The sequence below is a fragment of the Thermobia domestica genome, unplaced genomic scaffold (genome assembly GCF_964235325.1).
Source record: "Thermobia domestica unplaced genomic scaffold, izTheDome1.hap1.1 HAP1_SCAFFOLD_144, whole genome shotgun sequence".
NCBI classification, from domain to species: Eukaryota; Metazoa; Arthropoda; class Insecta; order Zygentoma; family Lepismatidae; genus Thermobia; species Thermobia domestica.
The window spans coordinates 294727-315533 of NW_027655896.1; the positions used below are offsets into that span (position 1 = coordinate 294727).

Here is a 20807-nt window from a genome sequence, read left to right on the forward strand (position 1 = left end):
TTCAACACCTACAGAACAAATGGAGAATGCAGGTGGTGCCCAGTACTGCTCTTCAGTGGGTTTAACCTCATAAGTTACAGAACTGTAGAAGTACTTGTTCCACAAAGAATGTGCTGAGATAATGGCAATGGTCAGCATACAAATATATAAGGCAAACCATAAAATCCTACGAAAAATCGGAGGAATATACATTAGTGTTTTCTAGACAAAACTATTTTAAAGTTTCGTATTTACTAATTAAATGGAAAATAATGGATAAGATCAGCAACATTTACTACAGTGTTGGAGTGTAGAATTTCCGGTGGTTTGTGTTACGAACCCTTACTCATTTAAATAAACCCAACTCGGCACAGTAGCAACATATGCCGTGAAAACATTGAATATATTCCCATAATAATTCTGATCTTAGTGATTGAAGGTTACATTAATGAGCAACTACTTAGTGATGAGAGGAGATTTTTAGGAATTATGTTCTTCGTAATCCATATTTTTTTATTTGCAAAGCCTCTTTTTTTTGGATAGACGGTGGTAGAAATCGTTATGCGACCAACTACAATCTTGTCTGCCTTAATAATCACATATTAGTAATTGACTTGGTCCACGTTTATTTCCATTTTACTAACTGATTAACCAAAGGAGTACCGGAGAAAGTTATGTATTAAAGCTATCGAAATGTGTAGTTAACTAAATTATTTTCACTATGTTCCTAAACAATTAGTCATAACCTTGTAATGTAGACACTGGTCTTAAAATTATTTTTAATTTTCACAATGTATTCTCTTAAACTAGGATACTATTTCCTACCCGATATTAATTTCAGCTCCAGTTTAAGGCAGGTTGGCTTCAGATTAACATCAGTAACATCACAATTTAAGTTAAACCGCAAATTGTGTGAACCCATAAACTAATGACTTATGGTGTACTATCAAATATTTATGAATTAATTTCAGATTTGTATGAAAATAAAATATTGGTTCTTGAATATACTCCTGACATTACACTTATTTATCAATTTCGTTTCTACAACTAGGTTGCTTTACACATTTCATTTCATAATTGAATTCATTTAGAATCATTTGCGCACAATCATTCTTTGTGTTTTATTATACTATCATTCTGAATTTCCTCTATGGCAGCACTTTGTAGTATATGATTTAGGTTCGTTTATACATAATTCCTAAATATTAGAAACATAAATTAATATGTTCAGTTAATATTGACTTCAGAAAAATTGTACATGCGATCATTTCGTTTTATGCGGCTCTATTTGAAATACTATATTTAACCTATTCGTTAAAGTTCACCTTCTGCCAGATCTAAATTTGCGACTTTGGTGCTTGAATGTTTCTAATTTAAAATTGCACATCATTTTTCTGTCTTAATTTATGAATTATTTTATCACAAAGTCGCCGTCAGGAAATTTGGAAATGTACTTGTTGAGGTGATCGAAGTAGATTATTAAAATATAATAGTAGAAGGGATTCAAAGTAAGATATTCTAAATCGAATGCCACAAAAAATAACTTTACACACCATCATCCAACAAAACGTGTAACAATTATTAAGGAAATGTTTGAACAATCGCATATTAAAGTTCTCTATTACTGTGACAATTAGATAAATTGAAAGTCTGATAGAAAGGAAATGAGGATAGGTTTGTTTTTTATCAATTCGTTGTATCTAATTGAAACAAAAAGAAAAAATCCCCATAAGAATGAGAAGAATAGAACGGATTCCTGTCTACTCAATACTCAGTATTTTATAATAGATTGAACTGAGCAATGTGTCTGTTTCGCTAAATGGCAGACTCTGATTTTATCTCCTTTTTTTCTTACGAAGATTAGTGCAGTTAGGTATTTGCGATATAGACTTTTCGCATTGGAAGTAACGAGTGAAGAGTAAGTTATTGGACGCTATAGTGACCTTTCCTATGAAAGACTATGTCTCATCCTAAGAGCGTTGAGTTGATTTTAAGTTTCTTGGGGCTAATACATTCCTGTTTTCATTTCCATGCACTTAGAGAATTGTACCACTTTAAAATAATATATAGATTTGACTTGTAGTTTTTGTATAAAGGAATCATTAAATTTTGAACATAAGATTAATATGGAACAATAAAATTGTGTATATTATATAATTTTATGAGAATGTAATTCGAAAATTATTTGTGATATTGTTTTACTATTTATTATGGTTTACGTGAATGACGGAATTGAATTGTGGAGTATGTTTCAAATGATTTTAATAAATACGATGATACTTTTTGTACTTACTTTCAATACGTAAAAAAAATATATATATATATTCTGTTAGACTTGCAAAGATAAAATCGTGGGACCAAATTATTATTTTTCTGATTTGTTTCACTTTAAGAAATTATTTTTGTTTATTATTACGTATCACTAGAATATAACATGTTGCTTTTTCTGCGCATCACATGTGACTTACGCCCTCTGCTATAAATAGGACGTTGGTCCTTTCTGATATACTAGAGAGGACATATTTTTAAGTAATTGCATTCTATTGTTTTAGTGATGCAATTCAAATTTTTACCGCTAAGTGCCTCAAGGCATTGAGTGATCACGGCCGGTCTATCGAAGCACGAAGTCTTTATATACAGGGCGTTCAAAAGTCTCTATACACCTGAATTGTCACATATTCAAAGCAACAAGAAAATTATTTTACTCAAAATTTATTATATTTTAAGGCATAAAAGCACTATGTACAGGGCGTAGCATATACACACACATTTTAACACACATTTTCACAGCAAATGTTGGAAATGTCCCCCATGAGCCTCCAAACATGCTTACACACGTTTCTTCTTGTTCTCAAGTAGTCTCACAAGTTTTCATGTGGAATGCTATGAGCAAAATCTCGAATAGCTCTTTCGAGTTCGTGTAGTGTGTAGGGGTTCCCTTTATAAACATAATTTTTTTGCATAACCCCAGAAGTAAAAATCCGGAGGATGCAAGTCAGGAGACCGAGGTGGCCACAATCCCTTTGAAATTATTCGATCTCCAAAAACCTCTTGCAGTAATCTCATGGATTGGCGAGCTGTATGTACTTTGGCGTCATCTTGTTGTATCCAAGCATTACGAATTTGGTCTTTAGTTAGTTCTCCCATGAACTGGTGAATAATTTCACAATAACGAGTTGAATCTATGGTTTGTTTGAAAATTATGAGACCGACTATTATTCTTCTGAATATTGCAATCCATACCCCTACATTCTGGTCATGCAGAGGAACTTAATGTATTACATGTGGGTTTTCTGCACACCACAAATATGAGTTCTGGGCATTGACGTAACCTGATAAATGGAACCAGACCTCATCAGTAAAAAAAAAAAAGCATTATCCAAAACATCGTCAGACTTGTCCATAACAAACCGTGTAAACAATTCACAATACTTCACTCGTTTTGCACTGTCGGGAGGAAGTAACTGCTGCACCGCTCTCATCTTATACGGGATAAGACGTAATTTCGTACGTACCAACACTTATTGCTTTTTCCTGGGCAAGTTTTCGAAGTGGTTTATGGGGGCTACGTTGCATTGCATCCGATATGTGTAGCATTTTCTCTTCATCGAGCACTGACGGTCTACCACTTCGATCATAGTCCAATACCGTTCCAATGTCTCTAAATTTATCGATCAGTGCCCTTTAAGTGTGACGATTTGGAACATGTATATTCCAAAACGTAGCTGCAAACTTATCTTTGACTGCCTGTTTGTACTCACCTTGTTCACGGAACACATTTTCAACCAGGAATATTCGTTGTTCCTAAGTTAACACCATTGTTTCAGACACCGCTAACTAGGTGCAATAATCACTTCAACGTCACTTTGCCGACTGGAAACTAAGAAAGGAACTTCACTCAAGGCGATAATATAGCAGTGTTGCAAACCTTCGCATAAAATTTTATTTCATGTGACTTTGCATCCGACTTTGACTTGCCACCATTCAGGTGTAGTTAAAGACTTTTTGAACGCTATATATATGCGTGTGTGTGTTTTCAATTAACGTTTATTTACGAAAATTATACAAAATATGATATTTTACACATTACTAAACAGAAAACCCAACAGTTACGTTTGAAGCATAGGTAATTGCTATTTTGTAATTTCGATTTACCTGTGCTAGTTTGTTACATGTGTTTGACTTTGATTCAAGTTTACATTTCTTTAGTTTCGTGGTATTTCACGAAACGCTTTTAAACCTAATGTGACATTACAATTTTCAAAGTATGATATTGGTTGTAATGCATTTATTATCATGGCATCTTGACGTCTTCCTTTCGATAATGAAGTAATCTCTTCCAACGAGGCGCACATCATTGAATACATTTGAACAATTGATCACCAAGTTTGATATAATTTGGCAGAAATTTTGCTCCTAAATGTCAGAAGATCCATATTGGACTGAGTTGGTTTCGTAAACATAATCATGAGTTTACGATCATCATGTTATTAATTCGTGTAAATATCATTAATTGCCTCTTATATGAATTCTGATTTTTTGATGCAGCAAATAGAGATGGTCGATACCTCCCATCTGTTTGTCATAATATAAGGATGCTCAATTCTAATATGTTCATGATGTAGTTGGCTCACCTCTTCGGTCACGAAATAGGATGTATGCCTTAAAAAAGAATTGTGCCAATCACAACACGTCGATTGTCATGCCATTTGGCAATAAGAACTTACCTCCTAGTCGAATCTATTCATGTGAACTCCTACATATTTACTCAACTCTCCTGAATCAGTCAATGGATACTGAGACAAACAATTGCTTTCCAGAGTACCGGTTGCTCTGAATCCCAATTCAAGAAGATAAATTAGCAGATCTCTACTTGGGAAGAAATTCTCAAAATACAGCACAAGATTTTTCGAATCATCTACGATATCTGGTATATTGAGAACTACTCTGGAATCTAAAGAAAAAATTCTGTATCATTACGTATAGTGTCGCTAGCACTCTCCTTTTATCTCCATATTATTTCCATAGTAGATATCAAATTTGTATAACAAGTTTTATAACTGCACAACAGAAAATGATGGTCGTTCTTTATCTCCACATCATAAAGAACTGTCTCCCTCATTATAGCTGTATTGCATTGTGTCTCTGTTGAAAATACAATAGAATATCTCTGTGATTTGTTTTCAACATTTCTCTTTCAGTTCACTCAAGTTTCCGTCAGTTTGTAAACGAAATTGGGGAAGCTTTGTGTATGATGCGTCCATTTTCCTCCAAATTTGAACATTATTATAGAGCAATTTTCTTTTGCTACCGCTTATTTCTCTACTGTAGCTATACTAAAGCTTAGATAGAAATTGCATTCAATTGAGAAAAGCAAAGGAATTGATGTTTTGAAGTGTTGAACAATGAATGATAAGCGTAAGAACCCGAAAAAATAAAGAGCGTTGGCCTATCTATATATTCGCCTTTATTTCTTGGTAATATATTGCTTTGTACCAGCGTCCTATTTATATGACACTAATGTGTCAACATCTATAGCACTGAAAGTTATAACAAAACTAAAATGACTTTTCTAAAGTCTGATTGCCACATATCTATTGCTACCTGACACATATAAACCAAATGCATTGTTTGCATTAAAAAATAACGTTTCCCGAACCATACCCAAATAAAGTAACTCACACAGGTAAATTTCAGGTTCCCTCTTTTACAGAGGGGAAGGAAAAATATATAAAAAATACAGTGAATCAGGACAGGTCTGCAATTGCTCCCTGTAATTAGCAGAACTCGAAAACTTTATTCTTCTATGTTATAAAGTCTATTGCTCTTTGTAATCACGCAAGTATGTTTTCTCAGGAGGTAGTCTAAATGTTGCCCATGCAAGTCCTAGAAGGAGAAAATTGGTTTGAAGTATTGGTTATTAAATTTAGTATCAAAATTTAATGTTCTTTTTTTTTTTTAAAAAAAAAAGACTGGTATTCTTAATACAATTATGAAAACCCATACTTTAATTGCAGTGTTTTCTATTGTTTAGAAATAAATTGATGACAACTATTTAGAATCAGGATTTAAAACTTTAGTTATACGATTTAGTTAGATACGTGTGCATATTACCTGATACGCTATATTATTACCATATTTAATTAAATAAATTAGACTACTACGAAACTTAATTTATAGGAGGATTACTTATTTGGCTTTTGTATTTGAGGAATTAATAGGTGGGAAATTTTGGATCTAAGATGATAGTAAAATAAACTATAATTTCTATACAAAATAGTTTCCCTTTAAAACCTTATAAGTTTCTAGTGTATTTGGTTAAAAGTAAAAGGTATAGTAGTGATTGTGTTGTTGAACGTGCTAAGTGAATTAAACATTCAATGACTTAACTGAGTTTGTCTTGTTCGAATTAAATCAGTAAGTTACTATTACACACTTAAATCCAATTTTCGACATTATAGGCAATTAAGAATTGATTTTAAAACCTTGAATTTGGTCTAGTATTCTTATTTTGAACATTCTATTTCATGAATATTGCAAAATACAAAAATGTGTTTCTACTTTGTAAAAAAGGGAATTGTATTCATATTCCATTTCTTGATTATATGTAGTAACATTATCCTCTTATAAAGAATACTTTTCACCGTGCTTTATCAAGATTTGTTATTAATGCTCCAAGACAGTTTTTAAAGTAAATTTATCTATTCAAATCTAAATTCAGTATTGTACAATTAATGATGGTTCAGTAAATTATCAAGCTGAAATTTGAATTTAGTTGTTAATTATTTAAATCTATTGAAGGCATATCAAACATTACACCAGCATAATTTGAATTTCAGTTATGCAAAGCCCTCATTAGCAGTCTCTCATGTAATTCATCCTTATGATACAATGGTCTATTATTACTGACACATCTAGAAATTCTGCAAATATATTGCTGTGTAAATACAGCTTTATTAACCTAATCATAAATAACTTGAATGAAAAATTACACTGTTTACTATGCAGGATTAATAAACTGTATTATAATATACTGTACTATGATACACTATGATAATGATATTTCTCATCTATCCAAGTTTGACTCAAAAGTAGTGCTTTTACGCCATGTCGTCAGATATAAATCTTATTAGCCAGAGAATCTAAAGCCAGTTTATTATCAGTTATGGTACAAATATCATGATTATGATTTCGAGCTCGGTTTATATATTTATATTTTTAATAACTTCAAATAGACTTCTTTTGTAATCATTAAATTTAATTATATTCATGCTACTAATCTCATTATTCCTTTGGTTTCTTCTTTTCCTTATCATTCCAATTGAATGTGTATATATTTATTTTCTGTCTACCAAAACTAAGTATCGTTTTTGCTTTATTCTCCTCTTTCATCTTTGTCAGTACTTCGTGTTAATCAGTTATATTTTCATTCATCATTTTCTTCATATTTGCCTTAACCAAAATGGAAAACAAACCATTTCCTCTATATTTTTGTAATAGTTATTTCGTACGGAAAATTTTCTGTATCCACATAACAAAAATATTTTCCCATGTGTTGGTTTCACATTATTCTTGAAGCGATTCTTGTTTTCCGGAGCTTATGGTAGATCTCTATGTTTCTAATTTAAGTACATCGGATATTTTAAATAAACTTCTAAAGATTTAACCGTTTCAAAATCAGCTTATATACTAATTGTACCTATGTAACCAGGAATACATTTTAATTCTTTACAGGGCACTTTTAATTCGTAGTTTACCCAAACAAGTTATTTCTGTCTAATAATCTCAGATATGTAGAAAACTCATCTTTAATAAACTTATAGTTGTTTTCTTTTCTTTTTCACATGTCTTATCACATTGAGAGATTGAACCTCATATACCCTTTAATATAAATAATATCTTATAAAATTCTGATAACATTTGTAATTTATTCTTAGTCACTTTTGACATCGAATCTCACAATAAAACAAATTGCAGTATAATATCAAACAGTGTCTAATTCATATGCCTCAAATACATATTTCTACAATTCTAAAAAGCATCTGCGAGAATTGACAGATTGGCTTGTTATAAATTTCAGTATATTCTGTAAGGTTTTTAGTATTGGACAATTTCCAATTATTCTTCACCTTCATATTCTTTATCAATTATATAAGGTTTGGTAATTTTATTAAATATTTCTTTCTTTTGGAAGTGGTTTTGTTGTTTTCAATTTAATTGAATCTTGATATTTATATGGATATACACCTTTCTTAAGTATTTAATCTTATAATCGGCACAATAAAACTAATATAAATGACACAATATAACTAATTCAATACTCAACCTTACTTTCGAGTAAGCATTTCGACGAAACCAGTCCGTACTATAGGCTAGAGAGCAAGAAGAAAACTGCACAAAATTTCGAGATAATATTTCAAATTAGTTCCGCGGATCACACGAATACTGACATTTCCTCAAGTCCTTAAAACCTTTTAACAACCGCATTTATCAAAATTCTGCCAAATCTATGTTTATGTTCCTAATTGTTTCGCACATCTCGAGAACACTCAAAATCACTCTATTTCACCAGCATCTTAGAGAGTGCAATTTTAGAAAGCGCCAATCTAGAAACCTGGATGCTAGGGTAGTATTTTCGAAAATTTGCGAGCCTCTCGTTCTGATTTAAATATCTCTCGAGGAGAAACAAATTATTCCCCTTCTGAAACTCACCTCAAGTAGCTATTAATTTTGCAATACATTTGTAATTTACAGTCTGGAAGTGCAAGAACGGCTATGTACTGTACAGTTATGTAGTTATGCACTTTGAGGGTTACACGTCCAATACAATCAAAAATAAAAAGTATAGTAAAAATAACATATTCAAAGGGCCCATTTCATTTCAAATATCCATCTCCCCAAATTCGATCTCATCTAAACTTAAACGCAAAGGAATATTTCTGCAAATATTTTAAGTTGTTAGTTGTAGTATTTTCAATGGTTATTTAGTGAAAATTACTATTATATATAGGTGGAAGAACCTTCGCCACTAACTTATATTACTATTAATGGTACTAGAATATTTGTTATTACTAATATAATATTAATAACAATAATAATTATTATTACAAGCAAACACACAGAATGAAACATCTAATTGCTGAAAAGAGCAATATATAAAACATTTTAATATGTGCGGTCCAAATGTGTAATAGTATATCAATTACATTCATTCGGAATATTATTATAGTAGGAGTAACCATTAAACGCATCAAATGTCGATGTCTGGCGTAGATGCGTTAAGCTATGTGCCTTTCATAAGATTACAAGCAGTCTATAAAACTGAAAATAATTCCAGGTTATCGCTTCCAAATTTATGGGGAACATGAGCCATGAATGTGGACACTGGTCGAAGTAAGTCGGGATATAGAGGACTTAGTATGAAGTTTCTGATCAGTGACTAAATGCGAAATTAAGCTAATATAACATATAAAATAACTAATTTAGCGTTATAACACAAGTGTATAATAAATTATCTACTCAACATGCCTGGTAATCCAGTAAGATGAAGTGATGACATGCTTAATGCCGTCAAGATTTGACAAACTGAGAAACTCCTGTAGTACCTGACGAAATGATGCCCAGGCATTGTGTGCTGCGTCTTTTGCAAACTGCGTAAACCTACAATAGTATTAAAATGATAAAATATCTAATGTAGTGTTACGGATATGTTACTAACGAAGCATATACCATAATGACGAGGAACAGCTTAAACGCATCCTAATACTTAAGAAATATTAATTTAAGAAGGTGAGCACTTATCACATATGGTGTATATAACCGTTGGAATTTCAAAAAAAAAAAAAAAAAAACAGATTTTTCCATCTGGCGAAAAATATCAGTTCAAAAGCTAAAAATGTCAAACAATCTTATTCCTAACGATGCAGTGTGCCTATTATAAATGTGATGTCCTACTTATACTTCCATTCAAACATACAATGCTTAAAATCAAACGGTTACCTTTTCCATATGGTTCGCTCTACGGGAAAAAAAATACGGATTGCCATAAGAGGTTTGTGGAACTCAGTTCAATAGCTAAAGAAAGATTACCTTATTATAAACGGAAGTGGTAAAAATGATTAACTCTGTTGTAAATTTCAACATTCATAAACCAAAAATGTTTAATAATATCGACAGATATTTTTAGTTGGTTCAGCATCCTACAAGATTCTTCGTTAATCTAGTATGCAAACTGGCAGTGATGAAATCATGCATTCCATTTTTAAATAATGATCGTCGTAGAACAAAAACAAGATTAAATATCGGCAGCGATTTTTCTTTCTTCTTTATACTTTTTCTAATAATTAGTCTATCTTCTAAAGAAATGGAACATTTATTCCCAATATTTATCTAATACATCAAGTTTTAAGAAATAAAATTGTTTCAGTTTCAAACTATAGAACAACATTAAAAAAGTACCTACAGATACGCATATGATATATATTTATATAAGTTCGTGATGTCCTAAAATTTGGGTTCCTGGGTTTTATACCCAGCAACAATGACCCAGAGGATTAAAAAGTCTCCCCTTTCCGAATTTGTCGTTGACTACTCCGGCCGACGAACTCAAATTTTGGAAGGGTTGTATATTAACATGGTGTACATCTCTATAGGAGTAGAAAGCACTTCTCGTTTTCTGAGTACGTAACTACCAAAAATTCAAAACATGTAGGTCCTCGAGGTAATCAATTTCCTTTTGAGAGGGTTTATGAAGTAACGTCTGAATACAGGGTTTAATAAGCTGCATTGAACCTACTCTTCCAAATTTTGCCAATATGTACGTTTACTTGCCCCATCGAGTATTGGAAGTATGTATATGAAAGTTCGTTACGTTTTTTTCCCTGAAATTATCACCAATTATATTTAGGTAATGTAGTAAAAGACCCACAATATATAATTGCATATGTTTGCTTGGTCGATTTCCTTTCGGGTTGTGGTTAACAATTACTAAAAATCAAATATGTAAGGATTTTAACCGTAGCAGGACTGACCCCATACGCAGATGAAATTATTGGAGATTATCATCGGATTTAGGCGAAATCGATCAACTATCGTCCAAATATTTACCATGCGCCAAATACTCGAAAAAAGTGGGAATACTATACCCCGGTACATCAACTATTTATTGATTTTAGAAAGGCCTACGACTCTGTTAGGAGAGAAACTTTATACAACGTTCTTACAGAACTTGGAATACCGAGAAAGCTAATTAGATTAATTAAGATATGTTTAAATGAATCCCAGAGTAAAGTCCGGGTATGAATATTTTTGTTCACGAGCTTTCACGTGGAAAATGGCCTGAAACAAGGAGATGCGTTGTCGCAATTATTAATTAACTTCGTTCTGGAATACGCTATAAGGAAAATCAAAGATAACAACCAGGGCCTTCAGTTGAATGGTATTCACCAGGTTAGAGTTTATGCTGATGATGTAAATTTAGTAGGGGATGATAGGAGAACAATAGATAGAAATGCAGAGATCTTATTAAACGCTTGCAGGGACATGGGTTTAGAAGTAAATGCAGAGAAAACCAAATACATGGAAATGCGTCGGGTCCGGAATACAGGAAATTATGGATGCGTTAAAATATTAAATAATACTTTTGATGAAGAGGATAGTTTCAAATATCTAGGATCAATATTAACAGAGAAAAATCATATTCACGGAGAAATTAAATGTCGACTCAATGCAGGGAATTCGTCTTACTATTCGGTTCAAAATCTCTTGTCGTCGCAAATTCTGTCGAGGAATCATGCCTGTTGTTCTATATGGTTTCCAAACATGTTCATTACTCTGAGAGAAGAACATAGACTGAAAGTATTTGAGAATTGGATCCAGAGACGAATATTCGGACCCAAGAAGAACGGGAATGGAGAATGGCGGAAACTTCATAACGAGGAACTACATAATTTATATGGTTTACCCAACATTATTAGGGTCATCAAGTCTAGGAGGCTTAGGTGGGTAAGTCACGTAGCTAGGATGGAAGAAAGTAGAAACGCTTTCAAAGTCTTGAAAGGAAGACCAATTGGAAAACGACCATTAGGAAGACCTAGGCGTAGATGGGAGGACAATATTAAGATAGATCTCGCAGAGATTGAAATACAAAGTAGAAACTGGATGCAGTTAGCTAAGGATAGAAGTCAGTGGAGAGCTTTTGTGAACGCGGCGTTGAACCTTCGGGTTCCATAGGCCATAGAGTTAGTTAGTTAGTTAGAATGTTGTGTGGAAAAGTAAAAAAAGTTGGTTTGGAGTGTACTTCACCTTACATGTCTTCTTCCTTGATTAGGATTATTATCTTCTATGGTGATATGAGTGAATACACGAGTTAATTCTATTTCAAAGCCTATTGGTAGTCATTACTATTTTAAGATTTTCAGAAATATTGGTTCGATTTTCTGTGGGAGCATATTAGAATCAGATTTCATGTTAAGCAATAGGTTCATGTCTTGTATACCCATACAGTTGAAAATCAATATTAAACTTTAAGCCAGTCTTTAATTAAAATAATAGTTTAAGATTTCTTTATAGGTTTGTTTCATTCTTTTGTTACCTATATTAAAATATTAAGGCATCTTAGGTTTACCTTTTTTGGTAACGTTTTCCTTTTATTACTTTCATATGAATCACCTTCAATCTTGTTGTTCATTATGTTAATCTTGAAGAAAACCATTACTATATTTTGCTGATATCACACGATCGTTCGTGGCTAAGCGGTTAGCGTACACGTCTTTAACGTGAGGGATCCGCGTTCTATTTCGGCAGCGGCTCATGTGCTTCAGATTCCGAATTAATTAGTAGGTCTGGTCTCATATATCCTGCTGCTGAAAGGGACGTTAAACTCAAAATCAAGTCAACTGAACTCTTTCAAAACAGTGCTAAAAGTTTTGTTAGGTACTTAAATTAAAACGCATAATGTACGAACAAACATTACATTATTACCTAATTATCAGCATTTAATTCTTAAACAATTACCGAAGGTGTTTCAGTATTTAAAAATAACGATCAATAAATGAATGATATTAGTTGTTTACACTTGTTAATTTAAATTACTCGATTTTTTTCACCTACCGATGTTCAGGGTAAGTGGATCAATGCCAATATCGTTCGGATTCCACGTACTTCTGTAGGTAATCGCCTCAGGGACACAAAAAGCTAAGTTTGCAACAATTAATATCTAAAAACAGTCAACAAAGTTCGTGCAGTTTTCATTGTTCCCACAGCAAACACACTTTTTCTTTACCAGAATCAGGAGGTTCGTTTATTTGGATAAGTTGTTTTAATTCATTTTAAAATATAAACATAAAGGGTTAGTGTTTTTCTTCATTCAAATTTTTGAAAGTATTTAATGAAACTTATCCTTATTTATGTAATCGCAAAAGAGATTGCTGGAACATTAATAGTAGTTCTCAGATCCTTTGATATTTTTGTGCTGATGAAAATACATCTTTAATAACAACATTATTTTTGAAATTGTCCTAATTACTTTTATATAATTTTCAATACTTTCGAAGTCAGAAAACATATTTTTCTGAACAAAGGTGCTTGTTGTTAATTAACGTTTAGTACACTAAAATTTTCATTCTCACCTGCAAGATTTTTCAATTTTTATTATTTCATATTTTCTTTTCTACGAAATTTTCGATTTCTGGAAAGACTATTTTTGAGATTTTAGTAATGATGGAAACTTTTACTGGTTAAATGTGGTTCAGAAAGTAAGTTTAATTCGAATTTCGTTACATGAATTTTTGACGATACAATGTAAGTCAGATAAATAAACAGAGTTAAGTTTTGGGTGGGAAATATATTATATTAGAGGATCTTTCAAAATAATCTCTCTTTAGAGGATTCAAAATAATTTCAATCAATTCTGTATTGATATTTAAAGTAAAAACGATCTAAGCTTTGCTTTTCTACAGTATTAACCACCAATTAAGATGCAATGTGATGTAATAACAATCAATGAATGAAGAAACGTTGTGCAGGAAACATTCTACTCTGAAGAAAAGTTTCTGATATTTCACTGGAACAGGAAGAAATGAATTATTTAGAATTGAAAACGAAAGATCAAAATTTGTCAGTGTAAAAGTTAACCTTCTCAAAATTATTAATGTGTAACTTCATATTTCTTTTAACAAAGAAACTGTATATCATATGAACCTATAGCTTAACGAGAGATATGAAACAATGATCCATAAGGTAAAATGTCCGTTAACTACAGCATGGACGGAGGTAGGCATACACCTAATTGCTGTTTTCTCATGGTTTTAGGTTTTACTCACATTTGTTTGGTAACACTGCTTGGGATTATCTATCAACATTGACATTCATGTTCATTTGTTTTCTGTTTAGCAACAGTTTAGCAGTGATCTGGAGTAATCAACAATTAGTCTATATAGAATTGGACAAAGATTAGGAGTAATTTGGCTTTACGAAAGGTGTTACAGAATTGACAACACGGAAAGTGTTAAAGTGAAATTTACACATCGCTTTCTTATTAATCCACCAACAAAAGCAACAATGTTTGGATGAGAATAATGTGCATTTGCAACGGGCAGTGTGAAGGATATTTCCTGAGACAGTTGACCGATAAAACGGAGGAAAACATGCCGTGAAGTGGAAGCATCAGTGAAGCAGTCGCCTTCAAAATCAACATGTAAAACATCTTCGGAGCTTAGTATTCCTCGGAGAGCCATGATGAGGCAAATGGAAGAAGATCTAGCATTGAAGGTCTAACTTCCAACGCATGTGAATGAACTGAGTAACGCCCACATGGACAAGCGGAAAGAGGCATGCAGAACTCTCCGTAAGCCATTTCCTTCCGAACGATCCCGTGGTGGAGTCCTCTTCACAGACAAGTGTGGTATCACCGGAGTATGCATTCTCGGAACGTTGTAATATGGTGTAAGGAAAAACTTCGGTTTTACAAAGACATGGAGAGAAACCCACCACACATGATGGTGTGTAATGAAACGAGCTCAACACTCATTTTCGGGCCTTAATTTTTCGAAGACAATGTTAATGGACATTCTTACTTGGAGATGCTTAATAAATGGTAGGTGCCTCAAGTGAAGGAAAATGGTATCAAAGACAGTGATGTAATACAGCAGAATGGTGTGCCAGCGCACTTCGTGATTTAAGTGCGCAATTACCTCAATCAGGCGTTTCCTTTCCGCTGGATTGGAAGAGATTGTGCAACATCTCCTACTTCCTTTGTGTGACCTCAAAGAATTCCCGGTCAGACGACACCAAACTATGCTCTCTGGGATTTCATGAAGCAACAGGTAAGAAACACTCGATATCACACAACGCAGGAATTCGAGCTCCTCAGGAACACGCCTTCACTTTCGTGACTCCGGAGTATATACACAAAACATCTGCGAGAATTTAGTGCGGAATTCAGATATATTGCGACATGGATGGTGATCATACCAATGTGTGTGACTCTTAAAACGCTTAAGGCTTCGTGGTAACTGTCTAAAATCATTCTAGCATAACTAACACTGTACTGTTGGAACTAAATGGAGATACGCTCACTTTTGGTCCACGCTGTGCATGAATAAATATTGTATAGCATGAACTTAGCCTACAATATGTATCGGTTAAATTCCTGGTTAACCCTCACCATATCAACGAGAATACATTTGACAAAGGTTTTGCATAGAACATTGATGCCATAACAAAATGACATAAGCCAAGCAAACGTACTCATATGATAGTTATAAGTCACATTTCAACTATTTAACCCATTTAAACCCAATTTTTTTTGTTGAATTTAATCTTGGTTCCTGTCAGATTGGTAAAAATAAAGGTAAATAGCATGTTTAAATACATTATGGTTCACGAAAATGTCATGGACCCCTAATTTGGTAATGTTCCATTTTTGGAACAACGGGCCTGAAAGGGTACAGGTTTCTGAAAGAAAATATTTCAATTTAGCCAGGCTAAAGAATTATTTCCTTAAAATTTTAGGATGCAAATTTTACAATAATTTGCAATATTCATTAGATACAAAGTATACAAATATTGAAACATGTTAATATTATTCATATTCGCATAATAACAGATTTTTTACATTATACTTATTTTCCAATACATCACATTCTTACTACTGATAGAAGTAAAAGAAGGACTTCCAAGTTGTGTTACATTCACTGTCCACATCTTGATTGTCTTTCTGATTTTACAATGAAATGTAATTCTTTGTCATATCCCACTTCATTTATTGCTCGTTTGTTGACCGGTCGAAATTGGTTCGAAATAGGTCTTCCAAGAATTGCACGTTGTTGGGATTATATTTCTTATGTGACTTTGCAGAAGGCTGACTTTCATTAGATGTACTAGGTTTCGAAGAGTCATCATCCAACAAACTCTTACTTATAAATTCATTTTTCAGCTGGCCGCTTTGCGTTACTGCAAAAGAAGCCCTTTCCTTAGCGAGCAATTGATTTATAGATAGCCTCTCTATATCTGCTAATCTTCTTCCGAGAACTCTTCATTTTCTGGTGGTGTATGATAATATCTGCACCAAGAATATTTTCTCCTTTAGCAATCATATTGATAATTTCGTCAACAGTCAATCTGAAATAGGGAGGGAAGATTTAGATTTCTGGGCTTTCGGCATCTGTCGCCATGTTATCCCGTTACGTTGACAAATGACTTCCCTCGGCGAGAACACTCTCCAGGGAAAGGGAAGTCTAAAGTGCTGGGGAAGAAAGGAAGCGGCCTCGGACATATATGTTACGTATCACCCCGGCATTTGCTTGGTGTGAACGAGGAAAACCTAGGAAATCCTCATTCAGGATGGCTGGCCTAAAAGCTTCTTACACTTTTTCGACCAAGAGCACGCACCGGGAATGGACCCCGGGGCCGTTCGCACTCAATCTGAAATAAAACAGTATTTCTAGAAATAAATAAAATCCATATGAAGTTGTGAAATACACATTTAAAATATAAAACAACATAAAATATTTATTTATTTACAAGCTACCAGATACAGCTCAAAGGCTGTATTGATCCATTTTAGTGACCAATATAATGATAACATTGGGAAAGGAAGTGAAATAAAGGAGGCCAGGGCCTGTAAAATAGTGTAGGCTGCTAATAATTCTCCTACAATACCTATAAAATATAACTATATAATATGCTTTTATCTATGTCCAAAATTTACTGTTTTTATCTCAATGCAGTAAGGTGAACTCAATAATAAATGTTACAAAATGTAATCAGGCATTCTCAGGCATATATAGGTAAATAAATGTACGATCCAGTGAATGAGCGATCAAGACACCTGCAACTCTATTTGGCTATCGTCTTTCAACTGAAAAAAGAGCTCCTTCGTGGCTAAGCGGTTAGCGTACACGCGTTTGGCATGGGAGACCGGGTTCGATCCCCGGCGAGCGCTCATGTGGTTCGGATTCCACTTTAATGAGTAGGTCACGTCTCATATAGCCTCGCTGTTGAAAGGAACGTTAAATTCACATCAACTCAACTCAACTGAAAAACGTACCGCGTGGGTGTAGCAATTAAATCAATTTTTTGTGTATACATTTTCCCTCTTCCATGATACCAATAAATTCCGAATGCAAGCGCAAAATGCCCTCAAAAGCGGCACAAAAAGCATCAAATAAAAATACGCTCATAAAATGTACGAAACAATTACTAACGCATCCAATAAAATTACCATATTATATAGTTTAATGGGTACATTTACGCCCATTGTTCCAATAATGGAACAAACAAAATGCAAACTTCATGTACTTGTTCGATCCCGTTGTTCCGATATTGGAACAGTCAAAATTATAACCCTATTTTATTAATAACAATCATAATCAATTGTTTCATTTCACATGCACTGAAAACTTAATACTTCTCCTACCTAAAGAGTATTATACAGGTAGAAAATTCATAAACGAACATAACATTTACTTACCTCCTTTGAGACACCATAATTTCTTCTTATTCAACGCAACTAATATCAACAGTGCACATCATTCGCGCCAATTCAAGACAAAGATAGGTCATTTGGTAAACCATTGGTGCCAAATGAAGAGGTCCATACAAAAATTGTTACCTTTATTCACGTAATATGAAAAATAAAAGTAAAGTAAAAAATGTTCCAATTTTGGAACAACGGGTTCAAATGGGTGATAAATCAACTGTTAGTTTCATAAAATTGAAATGCCCATCTATGTAGGTATGTCTCTTAAATAAGCAAAGGTTTTTTACTCATTGATAAACGATATACAGTGAGAAATTTCATCACATAGGAAAATACATTATGTCAAAGGTATCCCAATTAACATTTATTTGGAATTTACCCATCTTTCAAAAAGACAAATCTCGGAAATGTGATTTTATCCGCACTTTTTAACTGTTAAAAGGAATAACATGGTGGTATGAAACGCACAAAAGTAGATACTCTGGTTTAATTTTAATTTTTTGACATATTTTTAATAATGTGAGCAATAGTTGAACGCACCTTTTTGGAAATTTGAGGATAGATTCCATGATACCCATTGTCGAATGTTTGGCTTAATGTCACATTAACATTAATTGACTCCTACTCTTGCTCCCAATGATAGGAATCATGAAATGGAAAAAATAGGCCAACGAACCCAAATTTTTGACATTTTTATAATATTATTGTAATAAAAGGGAAAGAAATAGAATATCTAAAATGATACACACCATGTTCATATACAGCCCTGCCGAAATTTCGAACATGGAAAACCGTATCAAATGTCAAGATATGGTACAGGCCTCGGCATCAATGAAACATGCATACAAAAGTTAGGCTAAACCTTCCACTTACTATATAGGTACATATATATGGATGTCCTAATCTTTTGTCTCACTCATTAAATGAGCCAAAAGAAAGAGTTTATGCAAAAACTAATTAAATTGAGTAGTCTCAAATTATGCTTCTACTGACTTATAATTTCAAATGCAATCACACTGCAAAATATAAGGCATATAACAAATATAAGACAATGTATAAAGATTCCTTACAAATTTGGAAATGCAATTACAAGTTAATAAACACTTATATAGTCTGTGGTTTAATATTACATATTGTAAATGAATTCAATAGTTGAAGTTGGGGCAAGATTTAAAATCATTCTCAAGAGCCATTTTTTTCTGATGCGCAATTTTGGAATGAACTGAAACCATTTTAAAGACAAGTGAATTATAATTATCCCTGTTGCACTGCACAGCTGCGAAACATATTCGCTACTATGAGGAAAAACGCATACGTAAATGTACGAATATAAAATCGTAACTTGATTATTAGTACCCAACGGAGACGAAGATGGATATCTTCATAATGAAAAACTCTATAACTCATACAATTTCACTAATATTTTTAGAATTAATAAATTTAGATGACTCTGGTAGTAATGGTATCTGGTTATAAGGGAAGAAAGAATAAACACTTTCAAAATGTTAAATGGAAAGTCAATTGTAAAAAGAAGGCTAGGAAGACCTAGAAGCAGAACAGAGGAGAATATTAAGGTAGATATCGCTGAAATATAAATATATGGTGAAAAGTTGATAGGTTAGCAAAGAACAGAAGTGAATAGAGAGATTAAGTGAATGCAATACTAAACCTACAGGCTTCAATATATATATTGTTAGATATATTGTAACACTTTTTGGGATAGAGACACAATAAAATCTCGGAAGCCGAGAAATTAAGGACCAGTCTAATCAACATGCACGGCAGTGCATGGCAGCCAAGTTCCAGGAAGAAAATGAAAACTGGCCTGCAATGCCGTAAGCATATTATACACGAACAAGAGTTTTGGGTAAAATCGCCGATTTCGAGGTTTTGTAAAAACGATTCTATTAAGGGTAGAAACATGAAATTTAGAATGTAAGGAGATATCCCACAGATGTACTCATATGCCAAATCTCACATTCCTACCTTCAACCATATTTCAGTACTGGACCCCCAAACTATGCAGTTTTCAGGCTCACTGACTCACTGACTCACTCATCAAATTGATTAGGTTCTTCCCAATGAGATAGAAACGTGAAACTTTGCACAAAAGTACCCTATAAAAACTTGAGTATGGAAAAAAGTCCGAAATCTGAGGAATGTGCTGTGGAAAATTTTTTATGAACCAAAAACTGTCCTTAGCCAGGAGAAAAATCGTTTCACTCACTCACTCATCAAATTGATTAGGTACTTCCCAATGAGATAGAAACTTGAAACTTTGCCTAAAGGTACCCTATAACAACCTCAGTATGGAGAAAGTCCGAAATCTGAGGAATGTGCTTTGAAAATTTTTTATGGGCCAAAAACTGTCCTTAGCCAGGAAAAAAGTCGTTTCACTCACTCACTCATCAAATTGATTAGGTACTTCCCAAAGAGATAGAAACGTGAAACTCTGCACAAGGATACCTTATAAAGACTTGAGTGTGGAAAAAGTCTGAAATTTGAGGAATGTCCTATGGGAAAGTTTTTATAGGCAAAAAACTGTCCTCAGCCAAAAAAAAATCTTTTCGCTCACTCACTCATCAAATTGATTAGGTACTTCCCAATGAGATAGAAACGTGAAACTTTGCATAAACGTACCCTATAGCAACCTCAGTATGGAAAAAGTCCGAAATCTGAGGAATATACTATGGAAATTTTTTATGGACAAAAAACTTTCCTTAACCAGGAAAAAATCGTTTCACTCACTCACTCATCAAATTGATTAGGTACTTCCCAATGAGATAGAATCTTGAAACTTTGCATAGAAGTACTCTACAATAACTTGAGTATGAAAAAAGTTCGAAAT

The 20807-nt window shown here is 33.3% G+C and overlaps 1 protein-coding gene across 1 annotated transcript in view; it reads right to left on the bottom strand.

The window, feature by feature from the left end:
* Positions 1 to 9494: 9494 nt before the first annotated feature.
* Positions 9495 to 20807, bottom strand: part of LOC145676396 (pickpocket protein 19-like) — a 189605-nt gene continuing 178292 nt past the window's right edge. The window contains exon 10 of the mRNA XM_081747246.1: positions 9495 to 9639. Within this exon, the coding sequence (XP_081603372.1) occupies positions 9495 to 9639 (145 nt within the window). The remainder of the gene's footprint in view (positions 9640 to 20807) is intronic.